Below are 27,028 nucleotides of genomic sequence, written 5' to 3'. Positions count from 1 at the left end.
GGAGAACACACGTATTGCAGTGATCCTACAAGCAGTGTCCAGGCATCATTTTTGAACCATTTCTACAGTTTATTTTAAACTAATAAACAAAGCCAAAGACCAAGGGCTTACTAAGAACGATGATCACACACAGATGTGTCATCTGTACTCAGGCAGAAGTTCAATTTGATCAAGGATCACGGCCATTCTCTGGTGCATCTAGTAGCTGAACACACCGTGATCCCAGGAAATCCCTTCTACTTCGTTGTCAGCACAGATAAAAGCTGCTTACTGAGGGTCAGCTTTGCACAGTCAGCAAAAAGAAAAGAAAAAAAAACAGCTTTCCACTTCCACTTCTCCAGGGAAGGCTGAATATTAGGCTATTAGGCAGTCAGATACATTATTTTATAGCTAGCAAAGCCCCTGGGTAATGAAGAATGAGTGCAACTGCCACAGGCAGCTTTACAGGAAATTGTGTGAAACAATGACAGATGCTCCAGAATTGTTTCAAAACAAAGGCAGCCTAAAGATCAGCTGAGGGTGGTTTCCCTTCCTCCCAGACTATATTCTCCACTATACAGACAGAACACAAAGACAAACTTTAGTTCAAAATTATACTCACATATGCATGCAAACTTAAAAGCCTCTGCCAATAAGTAACTAACAAATGTCTGTTTACATTGCCATTCTCAAGAACTGAAGAACCTTCCCCTTTTAACACAAATTGTTTGTGTCAAAGAAAGCAAGATAAGAGGAGTAAATGACAAAAGTCATGTTTTACTGTAAAGCTTTCCACAAAATGTCTAAGTCCTTCTTTCAATGGTAATGAGAGGACTAAGCCTCCCCAAACCTGGGTTGCATCAATAGCCTTCTCTCACTGCTAAACATGGAACTTAGAGCACCAAATCACTTTGGAACTCTGTTTTAAAAGCTTCTCAAAGTTGCTTTAAGACAGAACACCGAGCAGCATCCTGAAGAATCCATTTATGCCTCATACCAATTGGAAGGAGCATGGAGTAGGTGTCCAAACACGTCTGCAAACCCTACAGGCAGCTACCTGCCTATTAAATCATGGAAATACCATAACTGCCCCCAAATCAAGTTTCTCAAGGTTTTTAAATACAAGGAAAAATGACCCTATGGATTCAGAGGCAGAAGAGCTGATCTGCTCACTCTTAGCAGCTCGACATTCAGCTCATCAGCTTGCAGGGCCAAAAGGCTGCTTAACAAACAGGGCTCACTCTCTTCCAGTAGTTTCATGCACCTAACCTTTTCTTTCTTAATATATATTTGTAGTTTTTCCTATAAAATGCTTTAATCTATTTGCTTTAATATGCTACCCATACAATATATAACAACTAATTTGACTGGCATTTATAGAGGCTTGTATAATCAGCAATATTTAAAACTTTAACGGTAAAGTCACAAATAAAATTAACTTGATACTTGAGGAAACCAAGTGCTGGAATTTCAGCAAGGTATGCATCTGCAAAGTGCAAAGACAGGTGGAATCTGCTGGAGCATTGCAAAGCAGCCAGGCACCCACATCCAGCTGGGCTCCTGTAGATGCTCACCGGGGCTTTTAGCAAACTCTGCTACTTTAAAAACAATTTGGTCAAACTTCAGAATCCATTAGGAAAGGAAGGCCTGGTTCTCTAAAAGAAGCCTGAATTTTTTGAATGTGTAACAACCAGTTCAAAACACTCTTAATGTGAGACAACGTGAAAAAAGACTGCTGACATGGGTGGATAAGTGACAGGACAAAGGGGGAATGGTTTTAAACTGAGACAGGGGAGCTTTAGGTTGGATATGAGGAGGAAGTTTTTCACACAGAGGGTGGTGAGGCACTGGAACAGGTTGCCCAAGGAGGCTGTGGATGCCCCATCCCTGCAGGCATTCAAGGCCAGGCTGGATGTGGCTCTGGGCAGCCTGGGCTGCTGGTTGGTGACCTGCACACGGCAGGGGGTTGGAACTGGATGAGCGCTGTGGTCCTTCTCAACCCAGGCCATTCTGTGATTCCACAATCAAGTACTGCTTCCCAAAGAAGTTATAAAAGGAGGAAGAGGTGAAACCAAGTACTCTTCAGTTCAAGCTCCTCAGCTCTGCATCAGGGGAAGCACACACCCAGCTTCATTAACACAGCCTGCAACAAAACCGGGAGAGGGAAGCAAAGCACACAGGACAGCAGCAGCCACATCATGCTGTCAGGAAGCCCCAGGGCAGCACTGCAACTTCTACACTGCTGTTGCTCACAGTGTACCAGAAATAGATTCTAAAGTAAGTTTGAGGTTTGATAAAGTTAGCCCATCCATTCTCCAGGAATGCTGGAGTTTCCTTCTGCAATGCTGCTCAAACGACGCTGCACTGTATGAAGCTACTCTTAAAAACATACATAAGTCAAAAGTACTTCCACAAAAATGCACCACTCCACAAAGACAGTCGGTCTCAACAGTGCTTTAGTTTTCAACTGAAAGATTTTATTAAATGGAAGCCCTGAACTAACACTCTTACTCCCACATCTGCTACAACAACATACTGTGAAAGGACTGACTAGCTTATTTTAAACTCTAAATAACTCATCTCACACAAAACAGCAACTTGAAATTTGAAACATTTTTGAGTATTCTTGTATTTGACACAACCAAAATGCAACTTCAAACACACCACGAATGCTACACAAAGGGAAAATGGAACACAGCTGAAATGAGCAGCGTGACACGGCTGTGAACGTTCACACGGGTTTGTTTTTAGGAAGATTAAGCACAACAGAAAATTGCCATACTTGCATATTAAGAAAACACTCTGCAACTGAAGATAAATGTAGTCCCATTAACTGTATCACTGACATCTCTTGTAAAGAGAAGTGTTGAATGGGGGTGGGGATAATTAAACCCACTGCTAGTACAATTTCTTCATCAACTGTTTTACAATATTTAACTCCTTAAATTAGAACGAAATTTTTTTTTTATCCCAACTTCCATCAGCAAGATGTTTATTTCTCTATTTTTTTTTATGATCACTCCTTTACTTCCTTCATTTACACACACAGAGCACAGCTACATCAGCACCACTCCTGAGGTCACTTCTATTGCTGGCACTGCTTCAGGTACTGAGACGTGGCCCCTGCCTTCATTTTGCATATAGAAAGAAACATCACAATTGTCAGGGCAAAACAGGAAGAATGAGAAAAAGCAGTAAGAAATTCTGCTACTGCAATGACACTGAAAAACGTGCAAAAGTAGATTAAGGCAAAGAACTACAGAACATGTTCAGAGTGAATGGAACTTCATTAGAAAGACAGAAAAGGGGCAGGAGTCTAAAACAAGTTTATAGATAGATATTCTTCTGTATAATCTATATTTAGATTATATATATAAAATATTCTTTCTTAGGAACTTTGGCTTTGACCAAGGTATTACTGGACAGGAAAGAACCCAGTAGATCTATGGAAAACATTTCCATAGAGAAATATCTGTTTAGAAAAAAAAAAATCCAAAACTCAAAAAAACAAACAAAAACACCAACACAACACTGAGAATTTGAGTATGTATAAAGAGCAAACAGAAGAAATTGTTTCAGCAGCCCATGAAACCAGAAAGCACTCTTGTAACAACAGGCATCGTTCTGAATCTTCTCAACCTAAAGAAATGCCAGCAGAAACAAGAAATGCACCAGAAGTTAATTACAAAGAAAAGTACAGAATGGCATCCACACAAGAAGCAGCTAAATAGAGAAAGAGTCCTCCCTGCAAAGGTGATAACTAAAGAAGGAGAGAGAAGAGGCATGGAAAACCAAAGGGACAGATCAGAAAGGAACCAGCTGGTTACACTGCCCACTTGGTGCTTTGAGTAGGAGACAAAACTACACTGGTGAACAAAAAAAAAAAGTTTAAAAAAAAAAACAAAAAAAACCCAAACCAACAGATTTTTTTCCATTGATTGCACAGATTTACTACAGTATTAATTAGCAACAAATATCTGTCCATGCTAAATTTCTGTGTTCAAACTCAATTAAACTCGCATAAGAAAAATCCACCAGCAGTTACTAAACAGAAAAATATGTCAAGTTGTACTGCCAAGATCAGCAGGAAGCTGACCAAGCGTACAGAAAAATCACTGCATCCCTGGCATGACCTTCTGGTCTTCCCTAAGCTGCTTCACTTCTGACAACTGCTGGAGATGATTTTTACATTAAGGATTGCTCAAGAAGAGGAGCTGGGCATATTTCTCTAGAAGAAACTAACGGCATATAATGGCAGGCAGCTCCCTGCAATATCCAGTGACTGCATTACACTGCTTGTTAACTCGCTCTGTTGGATGTCACATCTGTCTCATGGCTGTGCCCAACGTAGGCAAGACCTGAAACACTTCAGGCAGCATCTCCGCTCCCTCCTAAATTAAAACCTTTTTCTAGGAATTGGATGGGACAGTAAATCATTCAACTACATCTCCCTGTGATAGAGAAGAGTTCTTCAAAAAATCAGATCAAAAATGTAGCTTAGGCAGAGCTGCGCGCTTCTGCGTAATATGAAGAGTAATAAGAAGGTAATTCTATGCATTACAAATCCAATTCCATAAATTAGATTGTCAGAATTCATTTTAAGATCTTTCTTCAGATCTTCTCTATCACCTTCAGTGGGGATTTTCTCTCTAGTCAACAGATGGAAAGTTATATCATTAAACGCATTCATATCATCATCCAAAAATGCTTGCTGCTCCTCTGGTCATGAACAGTTGGTAACAAGAAGAGATTAAAAAGAGGAATTAAAAAAAAAAGAAAATTTCTTATCTGGTGGGAAATTCCATCTAGCTTGCAGTACCATCTTGTTCTTCCAAGATTCTTCTCCTAGGAGCTCTGCCAATGAGTGCCGCTGGGGCCACTGGCATTAAGCTTTCCACTTGCCCTTCCATGTCACAAATCCTGGAAGCCCACACCTCCTGCCAGGAACTCCCACGTCCCATGGAACACTCCACCAACAGAGGAAGATGAAAGTTGAAAAATCAATTGCCATGGTGACACTGAGACTGAATAAGCAGAGGCTATGCAAGTGTTCTCCATGCAAGTTTCAACGTACACCTAAACATCCTGGTATTGTTGGCTCCTCTGTCCAGTAACACAGTGCAGAACTCAAAGGCGCCAATCGTTATAGAACGCACCTCAAATTGCTTTTCAGTCCAAACCTGAGTCTGTTCTCCAAAATCCACCGAGAGCTTAAGCCAGAAGTCAAGAAGAGATGGGGAAAAAAGGAGGAGGTCTACTTGTGCAGGAAGAAAATATCTTCAGAAAACAGACACAGAGGAGGATCACACAGATGTTATTAAATCCAACAGCACATGAGGTTTTGTTCTTATAAATTACCACACACCCAAAGGAATTGCTGCATGAGTGTTTGAGATCACAGTATCTTCCACCTGCAGTTCCCTGCACAGATGAACTCTGACCAAAACATCAGCTGAAGCAAACCCACACAACCCTAGTTTCTAGAGCAACCCTCTGGAGAAGGACCTGGGGGTCTTGATAGACAAAAAGCTTAACATGAGCCAGCAGTGTGCTCTTGCAGCTTGAAGACAAATGATGTCCTGGGCTCCATCAAAAGGGTGGCCAGCAGGGACAGGGAGGTGATTGTCCCTCTCTGCTCTGCTCTTGTGAAGCCCCACCTGCAGCACTGCACCCAGGTCTGGAGCCCCCAGTACAAGAAGGACAAAGAGCTGTTGAAGAGGGTCCAGAGGAGCCACAAGGATGATCAGGGGGCTGCAGCACCTCCTTACAAAGACTGGCTGAGGGAGCTGGGCTTGTTCAGCTTGTGGAAAAGAAGGCTGCGGGGTGACCTCATTGCAGCCTGCAGGACCTAAAGGGAGCCTACAAACAGGAGGGGAGTCAACTCCTCAAAAGGGGAGATAACAGCAGGACAAGGGGAAATGGTTTGAAATTGAGGGAGGGAAGATTGAGGTTGGATGTCAGGGGGAAGTTCTTTGCTACGAGAGTGGTGAGGTGCTGGAACAGCTGCCCAGAGAGGTTGTGGATGCCCCTGTCCGTCCTTGGAGGTGTTCAAGGCCAGGTTGGATGGGGCCCTGGGCAGCCTGGTCTGGTATTAAATGTGGAGGTTGGTGGCCCTGCATGTGGCAGGGAGACTGGAGATTCATGATCCTTGAGATCCCTTCCAACCCTGGCCATTCTGTGATTCTAGTTTCAATATTTAGAGTGACTCCTTCCTGTCCAATACAAACACTTTGGAACAGACATCAGCACTTCCAAAAGCAGTACATTAAATCCTGAAAAACAGTACCCAGATCCAAGCATTGTAATGACACAGCTGCAGAGGTATAATCGAGACAAAGGAGTTTTTGGACCACACACTTTACCACAAATGTTAGCCACAGTTGGATCCCTGCCGCAAGGACAAAACATGAGGTCAGTAGATGGCAGTATGAAGCATATTATGGGTAAAGAGGATCAGTTTGCTGAGCTCTTTGCCACTTGGCAAAAAACATTTTTCCTTCATAGTAACTCATTCTCAGCTTTATTATCAAGAGAAAAATCCAGAGAGACTAAATGCAGTCTGACTTACTATAGCTATTTTTGTTTACTCATTTTTAGGAAAGAAAACAACACAAACACAGCATCTGCTGTGACTGACAGTGAAAAGGAGGACCGTCTATGCTGCAAGTCAGAAGCAAGAATGCCATGCAGGTGGAGTTACCCAACCCAAAGAGAGAGAGCTCGGCAGCTCCTCTTTCCTTCTTCAAAGCTATCCACTGTTTGCTCACTTGTTCAGGGTTTCTCAATTCCGTAAACAAACGCTCTCAGAACATCCAAAGCTGCTTCATCAAAGTAAGAGCACTTGGAAGCTGCCCAGGATTTGTGCTTGAGAAACCACCAGCTCCACGCATTGCCTTCCTCTAGCCTTAGGCTGAGAACTGGTTTTACTTCTCTGGAGTTCAGACAGACGGACAACCTCCAAGCAGGATGACAGGAAGCTTCTCCACAGGAAAGGACAGATTGAAAACCTCAAAAGGCAAAACTCCTCAACAACGTACCCCAAATCTATTTGAGGTAGGTGTACAACGTAGGCAGCTCATTGTATTGCCTGCAGAAACCACACCTTCCCCACCCACCTGCACCACTCTACAGAAGGAAAAGCTCTTTCACTTTGTGACTGATCAAACACGAAAGCAAAAATCTACTCCCCAGTCAATACCTGCTACAATGCACTTGGATAAAACATCCAAAAATAATGACCAGTTGGTTCTTAATACACTGACCTGCTAACCAAGTTCATCCCACCAAGCACAACTGCTCCAGCTGCAGCTCTTCCCTTTCTGAACGGGTTTAAAAGATACATATTACTGAGCTCAGAACAGAGTTCAGCTACAGCAACAGGACAAAGAACAACCCTCAGAAGCAAACATAAGGGGAGAGGTGAGAAGAGTGGACTCAAAACACCCAGCAAGCATTATTTCTGTACTTACAGCAATGGACTGGTGACATACTCCAATTCTGCTTTACTCAGTTGCCAGGGAAGTGGAAGCTAACAAAGCTCATTAATGATGATATATTTTAAGAAGCATCCACTCTAATTACTGTACATCAGCAGATTGGTCCTATGCAATGTTCACTCTAGTCATGAAAGGGATGGCCTACAGCTCACCAGCTCATTATTAGGACAGCTTTACTTAGATTACTAGTTTTACAGAGAAGAATAATAGAGCCTTATTTATATTATGATATAGCCAGTGTTCGTTCAAGTTCCCCATCTCCCAGACTAACAGTAAATTAAAACTAAAAGAGAAGCTACTTTAGAAGAGTGCCACTACCTTGAATCTGGAAATTCAATAAGCCAAAACATTAAAGGGATTCCAAAGAGCGTAATTCAGTTTTCGTTAATGGCTCCAGCCAATTATTTTTCAAAAAGACAAGCATTTCCATAACTTTTTTGATGCAACATCAGTCACAGAATAGACCGCTTACATCGCATCGCCACGTGATTTCCTAGCCAAGCAACGTGACTGCACTGTGTCAGCCTGGTAGCTTTCCTCTGCACTGTTTTCCTTGCGCTGAGCACAGATGACAGCATTTGGAATGCTGGCTGCACAGAGCACACAGCACGGCCTGGCGCCCTGCCTGCCACCGAGCGTGTGCAAGGGAACTCCTCAGAGCTGTAAACAGGCAAACCTGAGAGGTTTGGGGAAAGGATTTAGGGAAAGAAGAGGAGAAGAGAGACTGAAATTGTCATTTTGGCCAGCTGCAACATGCAAGACTGCAAAAGTGTCATTAATAGCTGGAGGTTTGCTAGCAGATAGATTAACTAAGAATGGGATGGCAATAAGGGGGAAAGCAAACAATCAAACCCACAGTAGTTCAGTTTCATTTCAGTCTGTGTCTTCAGACATTAAAGGTTAGCAAAAAAAATCTAAGCAAGTCTCAAAGAGCACTTTCAGAAATGAATAACGTAGATAACTTCCTTCTGAAATAAAGCTGTATTTCAAAACCTGTTGTTCAACATTAAGTTAATTTTACAAAGGTATGAAAACATCACGAGAACAAATGAAAAGTAACACTGCTGACTGAAATAATTCAATGGAATCTCTTCATTTGAATTTTTCTTCCTTGTTTTTGGGGAAGGATTGAAGATTTTTGGCTTTAGTCATCAGCTCCATTTGGGAAGATGAAGAAGTGTATTTCATTCTGAATTGGACTCAACACAAATCCATACAGTGCCACTGTTTTCCCAGAACTCTAAAGGCCACCTGCTGCCTGCAGGGATTTTAGATCAGTCTAAGCACAAAATGCAGCTTGATATTCAGACCTTCAAGAAAGCTGACGCCTCTTGTGCAAGTTTTTGGAATGCAGGAAGCAGAGCTGTAGCAGTAACTACAATGAGAGTTACAGCAAAATAAGTATTCAAAACTAAGGCCCTCTAAATATCTACAAAAGCCCTTAAGTCAATTCATTACTGATACAGTAAGTGACAACACTTGTGTTTGGCAGACAGTACAACTGGGAGCCCTGACAAATCTAATTAACAGCACATCAGGGGCACTTGGTTTATCCTTTATATACAGTGCCAATAGCAAACGCATAATGAGAAAAGGAGCTTAAACATTAGTGGGACTTCACTAATTGGTCACCAAGTCCTGATTAAGCCAGGCTTCATATATAATTATTGAAGTTGCAAACAATTCACGAAGATACAAAGTCACTTCTAAACTAGATAAACATAAATAACTACAAAGAAGCAGCAAACAGAAGTACACAACCATGCTTTTCTTTAACAACTGGCTGTTTGTATATCCTAGACACAAACATTTCTGATCTTCAAATAATTATTTGAAAAGCGAACAAGTGTGAAAAATAGTACAGTGTCTCAATTATATTAAATTATGCACATAGTTGATGCACATGTAGGCATGCCAATAGCCTTACATGTGTAAGCATTTGAATATGAAATAAATGTTGCCTGCAAATAAGAAGCTCAAGACAAAGCTGTACAGAATCCCAGAACAAAAGATGAGAAGAGCAGTTTTATACACGTCTGTTCATCTGTATTCATTACGTCAGTAAAATGATCCTTATTTCAAAATCCTAGTTGTAACGGATACTCATTACAGACTTCTGGGGGTGCCAGTTTACGTCACCATATACCCAAAGACAGCAAAAATAGTGACCTCGAGTGTGCAAGTGGCTGCTGATGGAAATACCTCCCCAGGCACTCACCGCCCATTTCCTGGCTTCCTCAAAATCCTTACAACAGCAGTTGAAAATGTATGAAAATGCACGCTCCATCATGCTTAGTGACAGCACCTTGAATTTTTCAACTTCCTCAAAGTACAGCCCAGGAGAGGGGCTACCCTAACAGACAGGAGCTTGTTGTTCTTATCCTCTGCTGTTGTGAGAAAGAACTCTGCTAACGTCTCATTTTGAAGTGGCAAACACTGCCCAGCAGTGCACTGTGTTGGAAAGGCACTGGAGCTTACAAAAATCCTCTCTGGAGGTTCCACCACTTCTGCTGCCTGCACCCCTCCCCTCCCACCAAATGCCCACCTTTTACAGTTTCTGCATGAATTCAGGGACAGAGGACTCACTGTGGTATGCGAGCACAATAAACTTTGTTTGGCAAGCAAGCAGCAGTCTCATTTTGAGATAATGCTGCATCCATACAAAGAGGCCGGTGCAATAGCATAACCCTGGCTATCAAGACAGGGGTAAGTTTGCAAAGGTGGAACAAATGGCACACCTAACAACAGCCTACCCACTCTATCTCAGCTGTCTGGCTCAGCTCCAAGCCTTCAGCAAACAATTGTGTAAGACATTCTGCAGCATCAATTGAATTAGCTGAAGTGGATACACACAGCATACTAGAAGCACTGCTCCTGTGACATCTTCCAGTGACCCCACGTAGGGAGCCCCTCTGATATTCCTGGGACTTTATCTTCACTGGCAAGGGTCAACAAATCTGAAGAATTGGTGCCTGGGGGTTACTTTGCCACTGTCTTTTTAATGCTTTTACCCCAGGAAAGGGAGTTGAAAAGGTTGGGTCAATCCGGGAAGGAAGCAGCCCTCAGCAATACTTGCTACAAGTGCACCCATCTGGCCTCTGGTTTCATTTACTGCAGGACATTCATAAAACCTACCAGCCGTGGCTACGTGCCACAGCATACGGCAGCACGGAGAGCACAAGCCAGGCAGATATTTCATGTGCTCTATGAAAATTTTACAGCATGGTGACAGTCCTTTCCAGCTTTTCCAAAACACTGTTTTATTATTTTCATTACTGAATGAAAAAATACTAAGCCACTGAATAGAGAATACCCCTACTTAATTTAGAGCTCATCTAGGAATTTACTGTGCTAATAAAGCACCTCAGGGCTTGCAGTCCCCACTTTTTCCTGCACAGTGTGTGCTGGCATCCTCAAGAGTTATATATACAGGATTCCTGAAATTTGGCACCAGCACCCCAAGGTTACCAGTAGCATACAGCAGGTCGTACGAATTTAAACAGGTTTGAATACAATTTTTCCAAATTATCTTAATAACATTCTTAAGTACTCCTAAATTATTAATGTTTTACTGTCTCTGTAAAAGCATTTATTGTATTTACAAATTATATCACATTAATGCACTTTAGTGTAGTTATATTAAATTGCTCTAAGACATCAGAAGTTTAAGCACACTGATATCAGCAATATCAGGTCTTGCAAAAAGAGAAAGCATTAAAAACACTGAAGTTTGCACTCCGTGTTTTGCACCAACGCCTTCAGCTAAACATGAACACAGACTGCATTCCCACGGCTGCATTCCCCAATGCTGGAAGGTAAAATCAGCTTTACTACACAAGGCTGCCAGTTTGAATGAAACAAACACACACCAGAGCTTGCTGCTGAAACCGTAAGACTGAGAAAGAACCTCAGATTAACATTACTTTTCAGAATTTAAACCTGAGAGGTATAAAAACCTCTGGCTGGGAACAGAGCTTCTTCTCCAACTACAATAGAAAAGCCTGTTTTTTTTGAGTATGGGAATAATTTTTGAAAAATATGCAGTATTCATCACTACTCAATATTTCTATAGTTTTTATTTAAGAAGCTGGGAACAAATCATACGTGATTTAGAATTAAATCAGATTGTTCTCCTTGCAAGCCTTTCCTCACTCATGAAGCTACTGGTTGGCTAGAGCATGCCATACATTGTAAATTACTGCAGCACCACCGCTTTCAAGAATACGATCACATCACTGAAATCTTTTTTACACTGCTAAAATACAAGTACAGAAATAAGATTTCTGATACAAGATCAGAAATAAGAATCAAAACAATTTAAATGGCTTGGTTCGTGCTCTCACAGCACTGCATGTGCACAATCAATTACCATTCCTCAGCTGAGGAATTCAAATCCCTTTTAAAAACTGTAACTAGATCAGTTAAACTTGTTCTGCCATGCTCCTACTGAACGATGCCATTATTTAATGAATCACCTTGATAACATTTGCCAGCAGACATTATCTGTTCAGTGCCACACACCACAGCCAGGCGCTGCTCGTTTCCAGGCTCTCCTGGACCTGCACTGCAGTTTCCCCCAGAGCCCAATAAAGCCTTCAGATGAAGAACTGACTGACACGAGTTCCTAGCACAGCAAGAAGAGAATGCAGCTTGCAGCCTTACCTGGAAACGATGCTCAATGCCACCAGAGGCATCGCTGATCAGACAGATATTCCTTGGCTAAGTCCTACAGCTACTCCCAGAAAACCGGTGATTTTCAAGAACTCAAAGCAGTGCTTGAAGTGCCTGCAGCACTCAGCCCTTCAAGGCACTTCTCTGTGCCCCACTCCAATGCTTGCAAAAAGCAGAGGTGCGGATGTATTGACTGAACTCTGCTAAACCATGGAAGTTCCAAGAGCTCAGACCAAAGGAGAAAGAGCTGATGTGAAAGCTTAGGATAGTTTATTTACTGGGACACTGCAAGCTTGTAATTTAGAGACACTTCTACCAGCACCACAGGAGGATCAACTGCTACTTGGAACAGTAACAAAAATTTGACCGGAAACTGAAATTGAAGAACTGTATTGTCTCACAGCAGCCCAGCTGCACTTTGCTCTTCCACCTGCACTGCTTCAAGTGCATGAAAGGCAACGTTGCTACTGAAACATCACTGACCTTTCTTATTACTAGGAGAGAGCTGAAAAAGTACTTCTTGTAACGAGGTAAGTACTTCCAAGTACTTTACTGACTGAACTTTCCTTGCTTTTTTTTCCTCTTAAAGAGAAGAAAACTCAAACTCGGAAAAGAGGAGTGGACCCACCAGCTATGTAAGTCATTCAAAAAATAGTTTAACTTACATTAAGTTGCTCATGCAATTCCACATAAACTGATTTCTTTCTCAATTTTCTACTACACACCAACAAAACAGACGTTGAAATCACTCTAGTTAAAACCTCAAAAGAAGATGGTGAGATTTTTTTCCCCCTTCGATAGCATGCTCAAGATTTGTAGCAGTGCTTCCACAATCCAAAATCCCCACACACAACTTGGGAAGTGACTGCAAACACAGCGGAAAGCATATCAGTTCCTTCTATCATTTGTGATGATAAATAAGCAAGGTTAGCATTCTTCAGCAGTCGCTTGGAAACATATTTCAGACACACACTGCTGTAGAGCAGACTATAAAGCATGCAGCGTTGTTCAGCAAGCAACACGTACTATTAGCTAGTGCTACCAACAAAAAGGATACTTGGGAAAGAAAACCCACAACACCGCACTAAATCTCCTGTCAAAAGCATCTGGTTCCCCCTGCAAGCAAAACAATCGCATGTGGATCTGTAACTCCCTCTGCTGTTCCCTCATGTCTGAGCAGAGCAGAAGAATTCATCTGGCACATTGTTCCTCACGCTGCCCAAGAAGGTCACCCATTGTTCCCAGGCCTCCTTTTCACATCTCAGGACTAAGTGGGTCACGGCCACTGCCACGCTTCACTTCATCTTTGACTTCATTCTAAACTCACACATCTCCCCACCCTTCTCCCTTAATGCCATTCACAAAAATCACAGGCCCTGAATGGATTTGCTCTGTGAACGCCAGCTGCACGAGCTCTGCTCCTTCCCTGGGTGCTCAAAGCCAGCCATCACCCAGTGAGTGCTCTGCTGAGATGAACTTGGTGGTCCAGGATTTCCAAAATTGGAGACGACTAACTTCACCTGAAGCGTAAAACCAGACTGCAGAACCGTCTGCATTTCTCTGTCTGAACGACATCTGAGCAGCTTCCCATGCATTCAAAAAGGGTTAAAATGTGTGTGTACATACACCTTGTTCCAGCCAAGGACAACACTGTATACATTTTCAATGTGATTACATGGTCCCAAACTCCAACCTAATCAGTGTACAGATCCCAATGTATTTCTGGTATTTCACACATTCACATGGGTTTAGTTACTGTATTTTACAACTTTTTGTAGCCATGAAGGCATTACCACCAGCAGTGCTAGAACACCTACCCCCCTGCAGCTGGCCTGCTCATCTTACAACTGCTCCTTAATGTGCTATCTGCAAGCTGCTGCTTAGAGCAGGAGTTTCACAATGAATTTATGTGGAATAAACGTTAATACTTTTATGTAAAGATAGTTTACTGTGCTTACTGAGACACAGAAAGAGAAGAAAAGTACAAGAGATTAAATTAAAAGTCAGGACAAATTCATCCTCAAAGCCTCCTGCTATTACTGCCACTGTCTGAACCAGATCCTACTGCCATCTTCTGCAGCCAGCCCCCCACCTCCATCAGACAGTTCCAACGACATGGTTGCAACAGAGAAATGACCAACCTCAAACAACCCCAAAGCCATCTCCAACTGGGCCATAAATGCTCTTAAAAAAACAAACAACACAGCTCTGTAATATCCATAGGATTGATAACGACATTTAGTTTCACTAATTAAAACCCAACAACAACTGTGTTCTTGAAGTCAAGCATCCACTCATAAGCCTAAAACTCCCCATAAAAATGCCATTTTATATACAGTAGTAATTTAAATATCACTTCGGTGTTCTACATTAATTTCCGTAGTTCTGCCTTCTCTAGAAGATGCCACGTGCATACTGTACGTACATCCCAAACCAACACGAAGATCCCCTCAAATCACCTCACTTACGAGCAATTTGGTGTCGCATGTAAATAAGGCACAGAACCTACCAGCTTCCCAGAATTCTAAAGCAACGTTCCCCTCTGTCAGTGCTGCTGTTTGACAGATGTTGTCTACTGCATCAGATGCTTCAGTTCTCAGACTGTCGCACACCAGGAATAAACACGAGAATCACAGATGCATTTCATTTGTGCTCTAAGGCTGCAGTGAGGTTGATAAAACAAACAGCTTTTGCTGAAAGGAGCCCTCTCACTTTTCCAGTAAGACCAAACCAAGTACCTAGCACCAATCCAGTACCAAACCGTTGCCATCTTCCAGAAAATTAGATACTCCTGTGATCAGAAAACAAGCATAGAAAACATGAGGGGGCAGTGGGTTATGTCCAGCCAGAGCACAGGAAGACATGGGCAAAACTGGAGATTTCAATGGCTTCTTGCCATTAGCTGAGAGTAAAGTCACAGAAGTCTCACTTAAAGCACAACTCTGCTTAGCTACAAAGAGTCCAAGCAGTACAAAAGAGACATCCCAACACTAAGTTGAAGCTTTCCTTTTTTACAAAGATGATAAATTCACGTCTAATTACTACACTGTATCTTAAGAACAGCTTCTGTTTCCATGTCCATGGGTAACACAATCTGCCACAGAATGCAGGCAATGCTTTGTAATATTCCACTGTAGCAACAGTACGACAGCTAGGAGACAGGCAGAGGGTATATGAGCTCCAGACCAATTTTCACCTTACCTACAGCTGTCCTCAGACACGCTGCTGTGATTTGCTACACTGAAAGAAGAAGTTGCCACCCCACTTCATCTCCGCTTGCTCATTACCTTCAAACCTCCCAGCATAACTGCATGTTTAGTCACTTCCTAACCCAGTTCTGTCAAAATGATTCCCGTTAGAAAATCTGTGTTTCAGCTTAACTCAGATTATTCTTGACACTATAAATGCAAGTACCAGAAGATCTGAGAACACTGTAACCTTTAACGCTGGGAGAGGAAATAGCAGAGAGCAAGTGCAGACAGCTACCCCTTCCCATGCTTGTCCTGCTGCAAGAGAAGCACATCCATCAGCCAAAGTCAGCCTGCCCCATCACTGAAAGCTATATATCAAGGGTGGCAACTTTCAATAAGCTTACACTTAATTTTCTGCTTACAATTTCAGGTTGAGGGAAGGTGTCCAGAAATTCAAATCATTCGTAGCAAATACCTGGAATGCTGTTGGATAATGAGTGTAACAGGTGGACACTTAAAAAAAAAATAGCCAGAAAAAGTGAAATCAAGAGTCAAACACCATGCTCACCTTATCATCTTAAATTATCATCACCAACGCTTCTGAAATTACTTAATTACTTTCCACGTATTACTGATATGAACAGTGTCTATGTTTTTACTTGCTATATGATAAATAAAATGGAAAACAATCCACAAAAGGCAGTATCAACTTATTGGCATGTGAAACAAAACACTGACAAGAACAGTACTTGTTATAAACATCACCTCACCTTTTGTTAACAGGCTTCTCATCCTTGTCATAGGGTCTGATGAACCATTTTCCAATTCTCACGAAGTTTTTATCCATCAAGCACCTAGAAAACAATTACATCAACAATTACTAGTTAAATCTTAGGATGTAGTTAAAAGCAGTCTTTGAAGACAGCAAATAGAAAGAGATTAAACAGCTGGTCTTCCCTCGTCTGAAACCAACTCAGCAGCTCTGGGTTCAGAGCTCCATGTAAATCCCACACTATCACAGCAGTCACCGTCCAGTTCCACACACAGGCACTACTGCAGATATTCACATTCTGCCCTCCTCTTTGACTGAATCTCTCCTCTTCCACACCAACTTTGTTTGCTGAATGATCCATTGCCTTGTTTTTCTAACACCCCCCCCCTTCTTGAACAAAGATTACTTGCAGAATGTGTTCTGTGTTTCTCTGACACTTCATGACAAAGAACACACGTTCCTTATTTGCCACATGAAAACAACAGTGTAAATTAACAATAGAATATGAACGACAGGAAATTATATTAACCCAAAATTAACAATGAAAATTAACAATGAACCATTTTCTATTCACACGATCCACAGCATTATTTCAGGTATTGTAACTATGATAGAGCTTTTTCTCTCAGAAAAACATGCATTTTTCTCTCCAGCAAAACATACTCCAGAAATGGTGGGCTCTGTGGCTTTGAAAAAAGTAGGGAGAATCCAAAGTGATCAATAATCAGTTTGGGCTGACAAGCTGAAGATGTGCTGGATGACTTCCTACGTCCACCCGTACCAATAAATCCCACTTGCATTATGTCAACACAACTTAAACACACTTTGTACATTAAATGTGCAGTTGAGCAAACTGCCTGAGGGATCACAGATTTGTTAGGAAAGCTTATCTTTTAATAAGATAAATATTAAGTTTTGAAAACAATGACAAACTGATTTTTGCTAGTGATTCATATTACAATATGATTACAAATGAAAGGCAATATGCAAGCTTTCTCTATGTTTCACATCTAAATAGTATTTCATTAGTTGGATGGAAAAAGGATACTCCTCCATCCTTCCAAGTTTTCCAACCATTTATTTCTTTTGCAGAATTACAGACAAACCAAAAACAATCACACCTCGTGTTCTGAGAAACCACATTCTTTAAAACTTAGAAAATCTTTGTGTTGCATATTTTAAAAGCACACCTAAACCAGATAGGAAATGGATGACAATGTAGATACCAGCGTGTTCATAGATCTTCTGTATAAACTTGGCAGGGTTTTCCAAAATTAAAACTAGGCTGAAGAATATTCTAACTACACCATTTCTCTATTCAAGTTAAAATAATCCAGTTCATTGAGTATTTCAATATCTTAAACTGAATTTGGAAGCTAAGCCACCAAGGATCTAAAGACACTGCTCTTGTGCTGGTAGAAAAGAAGGAATTCTTCAGTAAGTGGTTCCCTAGGAAAGAGCTGCTGTCTGAAAGCCCTTCACTGTCACCACGCTTCATAAAAACAAAGGAAGTAGAGTTTATATCAGATGCCTAAAGAAAAGAATCTGTACTAGCAAGAAGTACAATTTTAAACTCCCCCCACATGCACATTTCATGCCACATCATCATGTCTCAGGACAGCAGGCTTAACTGCCTCAAACAAACGTTAACTTCCCAGAAAGAAGTCTTGGTGAGCAGAGCTGGCCTTAGGAATGAGCCATCCCTCACACATGCTGAGCTGAATCTCAGCTCGCTCAAGACATAATCCTATATGAAATGCAAAGCATGACTGCAGAGGCACAGGTCTCAAAGATTTGGCCGAGTGAACAATTAATGACAGCACTGAATTAGGTCTTGCTCTATAAGCATCCAGCAGAAATTGGAGTCCTTAGCAGTAAGCCATAACAATGAACTTGAGCGAAAAAAACGCTGGTCATAAACCCCAGATGAGTAGACACTTTAAAGCAGTTATTTAATCACATGGAAACATAAAATACTCTGAACTCTTCTGCTTGCTCCTCTCGTTAAGATTGAGTGCTGTTTTCTTCTTAAGCAGCACAGCTATTAAAACACCGCGCTGCCACTTGACCTCCTGTACTCCTGATTTTACTTTTCTAAGATAAAGTGATCCACTGAGGGCATACAAATGATTATAAAATAGTATTATTTTAATCACTATTATTTCCTCAGATCTTCTCAGTGCTTTCCGAGCAGGAAGGCAATGAGCTGCTGGGGACAGCAGGCAGCACCACTGTGCCGCCCAGGGCCATGGAGCTTCAGGCCCATGGTGACAGCAGCCTGCAGTGCTGATAGAGATAGGTAATTGGTCACCTGCCCTCTCGGTCACGTTGACAACATGTGCATTATAAACCTTAGTGCTAAAGGCCTCCAAGCCAGAGCAGGCTGCACCAGGAGCAGGCCACCATGCTGTGCCCCCTAGAGTGTCCTTCTACAGAGATATTCAAGACCCACCTGGACACCTACTGGTGTGACCTATTGTAGGGGATCTGCTTTAGCAGGAGAGGTGGATTCGATGATCTCTCGAGGTCCCTTCCAACCCCCATGCTTCTGTGAGCACCTGTGGCCCAGGGAGAGGAGCAAGGCAGCCTCAGCCATAGGGTAAGAGGCCAAGTCTGGGCCTCCGAGGCATCCAGAGATGCTCTCAGTAGTACCCAAAGGTGTATGCTGACCAACAGAATGCCAACAACCACTGCTGACAGAAAGAGTGCCCCTGGGATGTTCTCTCAGCCAAGGCAGAAACGATATTACTAGCTCTGCCACCCCATCCCAGTAGTTTGCTGCTGTTGATGATGCTGTCTTCATAAATTCTACTTCACGAGCTTCAAGTGTTCCAAGAAATAAGAATATCCATTAGGAGCCTACTTTAAAGACCGCTGGATGGGTACCAGAGATCAATAAGCATGTGTAAAATGCATCTTTCACTTACACTCTGCAAAGTGACAACAGAACTAGTGACCATTCCAAGCTGAGAATGTTTCTATTCATTCATTTTTATTCACTTTGAGCAGTCTGCTATTTATATTAAAATCCCCCAAAAGAGCAATGAAGCAGGAAATAAGAAGTGCAACGTCTGGCCCCCGTACCTGTGTGTGCATGTAGGAGTTAACGTGCTCTGGGCACAAACAGGTACTGATTGTCAAGGGGACACGGTTACTATGCTCATGGAAATTCAGCCTCAGGAACATAATGCAAATCTGATTACTAGTAAGCAGATCAAAGCAAACAGGATGCTAAATGAGACAAGATGAAAGTGTTTTCAATTAGCTTACTTTCCAAGAAAAATATGTCTTGTTACATCCTGCAAATAAACTGTAACACAGTGGAACAAGAAAGATGCATTCTATTTTATTATTCAAAAAATGTGGGAAAAGTTTAATGACACAATCCTGAGAAGATCTAAAAATACATAAAAGTACATGAAATATAACACAGGAAGATGGTGAAGACCTGAAGAACTGCAGCAACAGAAGGAATGAAATGCACCAGTCTGGCTGCAGTGTCAAACACTGAAGAACTAACAAAGAAGCTTGTCTTCAGCATGCTTAAGAGCTGCTAGCTGGCTTAAGAAGAAAAAGCTTCAAGTGTATTAACTAATCATACAGTGACTCTGCAGCCAAATTATACACATATTATGAAGACAAAAGGAACCAATGCTAGATTACATTAAGGCAGCCAGAGACAGAATTGTGAAGCTTCCCTCTGAATATTGTGTACAAATGGAGCCAAGTTGTAACATGCATGTCATTAAGGTGATTGGAAGAATGGAGCTAAGATCTTTCAGTAACAGCTGTTAAGAGACGTACTATTTAATCTCAAAGGGGCTAGGGGTCAGATACAATTATGCTCTGCAAACACTCCACTCCCTAAACTTTTTAACCTTCTTGAAACAGCTCCCCAGCACAAACACAAGCAGAAAAACACACCACATTACTTGCTGTACGAGTATTTAGTCTGCACAGTCCTTTATGATGCATTACCAGATAAAATGACTTCAGAAATCCATTTCTCTCTCACATTTTTGTAGTGAAGTTCTACCTCTAAAAAATCTATTTTGAGATCGATAATATAAATGGCACATAAATATCCTGAATCTCGTTCAATGTAAAAATGAAACATTTGAGTGCAATAAAGTGGTTCTTACCTTTCCAGAAGGTTATGAATCGCTTTGAAGAGCAGGGTCCTACACTCATAGGAAAGACCATTCTCCCACAGTCCTTCTTCCACCACTACAAAAAAACAAACATCAACACGCTCAGAACAGAGGACTGACATTTGCACTAAACATAACTCCAGCAGTTTTAATTCCCCACGGCAGCATGTTTTGTGAAGTTATTTCAACTATGGAGCATAACACCAAAGGAGATACAAATGTTACTAGCTAAAGACAACAACTTTGAATTTAAATGGTGAGAGGGGAAAAACAAAGCCAACATAACTGCATAAAGCAAGCATTTGTCAGTAGGAAAGGATTCAATATTAAAAGCAGGGGGTGAAGAATTCATGATCATACTTTGCCACAACTGCTGACAGATCCTTTAGAATTCCTGTGCCGATAGAGACAACAAAGTGAATCGTTAAAGGTTTAAAATCAATGCTTTTAAGTTGTGTAAACAGAAGAACTCTACTGAATTTTCACAGTCACGCTCAGGTGAAGTTCCTCCACTCCACTGACTGATAATATTGCAGTGAAAACACACAGCAGTTTTTTCTTCCAAAATAAAATCTGAAAGCTTCATCTCATGACTGCAGAGATTTATGGGAGTAGAAAACACTACTGATATCTCACAGCCGAGTGCAGCACAAACTGCTCACTGGAATGAGAACATGAAGGATACACAAACCTCAGCAATACCTGCTGTTCTTGTGGCACTACTGCTGAATTCTAGAACTACCAAGAGTAAAGGGCAATCTGTATCAGAATTTGCACCTCCTGACTGCAAAAGGATTTCATCTCTGCCAGAGTAAATGCGAACCATGAAATAACCTTGTCAAGGAAGATGGATTTGTTAATTGTTTGAGTTCTGTCATCTCAACTGAATGGGAATACTCTGTAGATCTTTCAAAACGCAAACAAAATTCAGCAACATGTTAAGGACTGCATCCTTAACAGTCCTCCTCAGCCAACTGAAAGGATGGAACTTTCCAACAGCACGTCTGCCTTGCAGAGATTATCATCTAAGTAGAGCTTACTCTAAACTTGTATTTAAATGAAGTATCTAAGGAGTTTTTTTCTCTATAAAAGCTATTATTATTGCCAACAGTTTCCAAAATGCAGCTTCAAAGCCCCAAAACACATCAGTGTTCAGTATTCTGCTTCTCACTAACCCTGAGGCACGCAGCTCAAACAAGAATAGGCAGGTGACTGCAAACATGGGATGTTATGAGTGTGTGCTGGTAAGGGCATCTCTCTCCTTGTACAGAGTGTATGACCAAGGCCTTAGCACCATATCGCCCTACTGAATTCTGCAGTTGCTATCTCAGAAGAAAGCAGAGTCAGACTTGGGCTTCTGGGCAAAAGCACACCCAAACCTCTTTCCCTCAGAGCCTCTTTACCTCCTGCACAGGCTTACTAACATCAGACATGTAGCGTGCCAGAGATGTCTACAAGACAGATCTTCACATTTCACTTTTGAAACAGTATTCTTAAGGATCTTCAGAATGTCCACACATTCTGAGAACCACTGATTACAGCTCCTGAAACCCAAGAAACTGAGTTTCTATATGGAACAGCTACTGGTATGGAGCTGCGCTCCAAAACTGAGCAGCTCTCAAGTGAACAATCTAAGAAGTTACAGGGTAAAGTATGAGAGATACCACGATATGATTTCATTTCTATGCAAATCCATGTTTCAATAAAGTTCGGTTTTTTAGACATTATCAGGAAATTAATAGAACCTGTAACAACAGGCAAAATAAATTTACTATTACATAGCACTGAGCGGTACTCAAGTTTGACACTGAGCACCTCAGAACATCTGTGCCAGGAACAAGCTCTGTATCTGCGTTAAGAACTTCATGCAAAATGAGAGACAAGAATCTATTCCATACCTTCCCAGGGAATTTCCTGCAGCCAGTTCTGATGTTCCCAATCACTATCCCTCTTTTTTTTTCCCCCCCAGTCCAAGGTACGCACAACAGACTCAATGGGACTCAAAGAATAGCTCTTCCAACCTCTCAAAATTGCGTTCTGCTAGTTTCTGCCATTGTCTCCAGAAGAAATAAGATCAGATTGCACTGCTTTGTGCTTTCCAAGACAAAACTGATGTAACCCTACAGAACATCACTACCAACTCACGAGGTGCTAGACATCACCAGTGCTCTTTTGCCTCATTGCTACAGCTTCTCTGCAGTCCTGTTCCTCTTTTACCGCATCTCTTCACAGTGACCTGGCTGTGCTCCTGTTACAGTATGCTCAGGAGAAGGCAGGGCAGCACACCCCATAGCCTAGGAACAGTAGGATAAAGCAATGCCATGAGGACAACCACCACGAAGGCCCAGGGGCCAAGTATTCAAATGAATGAGGCTGGCTGGGAAGCAGCTATGGAGTGGGACAGTGTTCACTGATGAGCAGGAAATGGCATCATCCCTTAACACTTTTGTTTTCCAGGCCAATCATCTAAATTTCACTCCAAGCATATCATGTCGTCTTTATAGACATTTTGCTTTAATGAATCCTACCTTTGATTCTCAGGCACATTAACACGTTGTGTAATTAATACCTCCTCAACCTACTGAAAATGTTCATCTCACAACGAGAGCTGCACGTGTCTGTCACCATATAAACAGGGGCTGGTGGGATCAGATCTTCAGCATGGCATTTCCTCTCTGCTCTCCGGCTTCCTGATCCACTCTTCATCACAGAAGGCCTTAAATAACTGCAACAGATCACAACTCCAAATTGCGAATGGAGAGCAGAGATAAACTTGGCAAAGTGCTCTGGCTTCCACTATCTGCACCGTTTGCAAGGTTTCTCACACTGTAACAATATCTTCAGATTTTAGAAGCTGAACATTTTTAGTCCCTTACGCAGATTGAAGACTAGGAAATAATTGTTGCAGTCTGTCTACACAATGATTTGTAAGGCTCTTGACACTGCTTTCAACCTGAGCCCCCAGGAGTCTCTCAGCACTGCCTGGCAGCACTCTCAGGCCTACAGGTAACAGAACAGAGTTGCTGCACCAGTTCAGAAACAAATCTGCACCAAGCACCCAGGTCCTGTCCTAAATGTGCATTCTGTTACCAGAGCCGAAACATTTCTCTTCAGAGGCAGCCAAAAAGGCACTGCACAACAGCTGTGAAAGCCATTTTATTAAAAAAATATGAAAAGAAATTAAGGCAGAAGCCAAGCAAAGTCTGAATAAGGAAAAAAGCATAGGAGAGCAGGTGCCTACTGCCCTGCTGCTTCTGCCACAGAAACGAGAGTTTGGAGAAGCAGCAAATCCAGTGGGACCGAACTGCCCAGTAGTTGCTTTAGAAGGCAGTACTCACAGAGCCAGGCTGCTGGAACCAAGCAGTCTCCAACTCTGTGTGTTGCTCCTTCCAGCTCCAGTGACTAACGTTGTCACCACCTTAAATGTCTCATTTCTCCAATAACTTTAAAAATTCTGGAGCATCAGAATAATAGCTAGTGTCCAGCTTGACAATAGCATAAAATTACCTCCTTATTACAGAATTAAATGTCTACATTGTTTTCAGAGTCTACATTACCCAGGACCTGGGTAGATAAAGCCACTGCTGGCCTGTTATACAGACAAGCAACTGCTGCATGTGTTTTGTTGAAGTGAAATCAGTTCCCAAAATAAACCACTGAATCTATAACTAAATCTATTATTACTCAGTCTCTAAAAATCTGGATTCTGAGGAAAAAAGAAGATACTACGATGCTATCTCTGCCATTTACTTGATAAGCTGCCCCTACTATATTATTCTCACTATACACTCTTAAAATTCAGCGGAGATAAAAAAGCTGAAGAAGCATATGGATCCTAAGAGAAGTGTGAATTTTTCAGCTTCTTAAAAGAAGTGATTTGAGATGGCCTGTTTCCTACGAGAACATTCTGTTCGTATCCAAAGAGGCCTCATTGCTGCAACCCATAAAAGCAACGAAAATGAAAAGGTAAACAGGCATTAGAACTCTCACATGAAAGTTGAATTTTCTGTGATGTTTTGTTAACAGTTACAATGGCAAAAAAATAATTCTGTGTAAACTGACAGAGCGCTGCGGAAGAATAAGAAAAGCTCCAGCAGAGCACCTGCTGCTCCCCATCCTCCAGGACACAAGTGCTTACAGGAAGGTCAGAAACCTTCTCCTTCCTCTACCTGAAAGAAAATACAATACACCGCTTCCCAAATGCAAACAGAGTTTCCACAGAGAACGTACTTCTCATTTTCTCCTTACCAAGTCATTAACAAGAAAACCCAAAAAGCAACAAGGCACATTTGACATTCATCATAATGGATGGTGATTGAGCTGCTCAGTATCTGCCACTCGGAACAGAATGGGAACTCATCAGCAGTCTTCACATAAGGCTCTTAAATATGTTTGTTATCATTTTTATCATTTTGTTTCCATCAGCTCCAAAAACGAACAGGACATTTGTTCTGATTATTAAATTTACCCTTACAGTTCAGATATCTAATTAAAAGCAACCACAGTGACTTAGACTTGTACCGTAAATACATATAACTTAAACATATATTAATGAGCAACTGAGTGCACTTGGAGCCTTTTATTTTCAGATTCCAGACATTAAGGTCTTCAAAGCGTCCAGCGACTTTTCTGAAGCCAGCCATGCTCTCAAAAAAGAGCCATTATAAAAATTTCAAGGAGAAAAGTCACAGCAAAATATCAAAGCAAATACTTCAATAATTTTAGGTCTCCCAGCAGAGACACTGCAAAGATAATAAGAACTCTGTTCTGCTTCAGTGACCAAACTGACATATTTTACTTAAAAGAAACAGAGGAAGGAAGGAGAGAAAGCAAGTCGAGACTGCACTGGCACGGCACAGATAGTTATACCTTTAAGAAACTCAGCCACCCACATTTTAATAATTCAGGTCACACCGCCTTATGCAGTTTAAAAGTAGAATTAGTTTCAAAGAACACATATTTCCTCAGAGCTATGTTACATATTTCCTTTTAATGTATCGTATTGCAGCAACAGCTGAAACGAACGTCTAGACATCAAAAACAGTCTTTATTCCCACCTACTGCTTTTTTACCTCAGGCATCAAAACTAATGAAACCTATTATCCAGAACACTGAGCTCAGTAACCACATTGGCCACTGCAAATATGAAAAAACACTCTGGGACAGGGCCAGTTATTCAGCCATTAAAATTACTGAAAATCAATTTCTTGCTGCACGCTGCAGAAATACTGATAGATTAAAGCAGGACGCATGGGACAAGGAGATTACTTGGAGGGAAGATTACTGTGTCAAACTGCTGAGGATGGGGAGCTACTCAGCTGCTTGGGGTTGCTATTCAGAGCAGTGCACGTTCCTTGGTACTCTCTGGTATTTTGTCTGTGCGCCATGAAATATGAAGAGCACGGCTTTTCTGCCACACACGGACGCAGTTTTTAACAACACGTTGCCAAACAATTCAAACAAAATCAGAAATTCAATTACTAAAACCAAGCATTTCATTTTTCATTTTAATTTTTATTAACTGTGGTCTTCAAACAATATTTCAGAGAGCAACCAGCATTTCTTCTGAAGAATTGAGTTGAAAGAGTAACAGAGTGATGCAACGGTACATTAATTTTGAAAAACTATATTACTCCCATAAAAATCCAATTAAATGCAACGCTATTGATTGATCATTGTTACACTGCCATTGATCACCTTGTAAAATCTGTGTCTGAAGTCATTAGAGATTAAATTGACTTATTGCTAAATCAGATTCAACCCACTTAGAGATCTAATTTCCTTGCACTGCTTATGATCGTAGGGAAATTGTACTGCTCACTCCGCCAGGATGGGGAATCCATCTTGGCACAGCCTGCAGTCAATTCATCAGCCAAAGAGAACCAGCGCAGATGAAACGCTCACCAAAATGATCAATTTGTCTTAATCTATTTACAAACAGAACTTATCCGCAGCTCTGTGAACGCATGGGGTCCATCCAAGGAGTGCTCAGACTGGAGGTACCAGTCAGGAATCCACAACCACACGAGCGCTACCCTGCAGCCCAGGGAGATGGGAGACCCAGTGAGGGCTGCTGCTCACCACAGCCCAAATCTGCACTGCAATGGCCCACAGGTTGCTATGTGAAAATGACAGTTTTCTAGCAGAGCCAACAATCACAAGAAAATTGATGCAACAGCTGCTGGATATCATAGGAATACTACGGCATTTTAGTTGTTGCACACTGAAACAGAAATTAGCATACTAACTATCTATTGAAAAAAACAGATGGTAGGTAAGTATCTGCACTTAGATTGTGCTAGTGCTACTAAAAGCAATGCTTTCTTCATTTCCACACTTTAAAAAAAAAAAACAAAAAAAAAACAAACAAAAAAAAAACCCTATTGATTGAGTCTCAAATCATCTCTTCCTCTTCTCCCATGCTCTCATGGTTCCTCCACACCTGCACGGGCTTCTCTGTTTATGTTTGTTTGTTTGGTCAGACATTACAGATCAAATATTCAGGGGATGCTCAGCATCATGGTTACCAGTGTAGCATTTCACAGCCCCAGGAACAAACTGCACACCTAGAACACCCTGTACTTCCTGGTTCTATAGATGGTCATTTCTAAATATTGTAAAAAATGAAGGCTAATATCCAACTTCTCCAAAACCAAGGAGAATTATTATTATTATTATTATTATTATTATTATCCATGCAGTCAGTATAAACATTTCAGCTTTCCATGTAGGAATGCAAAGCGAGCTATGCTGCTCACTTCAGAGAAG

The 27,028-nt window shown here is 41.5% G+C and overlaps 1 protein-coding gene across 1 annotated transcript in view; it reads right to left on the bottom strand.

Moving 5' to 3' along the window:
- MED13L (mediator complex subunit 13L) overlaps positions 1-27,028 on the bottom strand; it is a gene marked incomplete at both ends in the record, with an annotated part of 176,746 nt that overhangs the window by 72,233 nt on the left and 77,485 nt on the right. Inside the window, 2 exons of the mRNA XM_079543939.1 lie at positions 16,108-16,191; positions 20,252-20,336. Coding sequence (XP_079400065.1) covers positions 16,108-16,191; positions 20,252-20,336 — 169 coding nt within the window. The remainder of the gene's footprint in view (positions 1-16,107; positions 16,192-20,251; positions 20,337-27,028) is intronic.

The sequence above is a fragment of the Tetrao urogallus genome (assembly GCF_951394365.1).
Source record: "Tetrao urogallus genome assembly, chromosome: 17".
NCBI lineage: Eukaryota > Metazoa > Chordata > Aves > Galliformes > Phasianidae > Tetrao > Tetrao urogallus.
The sequence above is the reverse complement of the archived record's forward strand: the minus strand, read 5'-3'. Positions and strand labels throughout refer to the sequence as shown.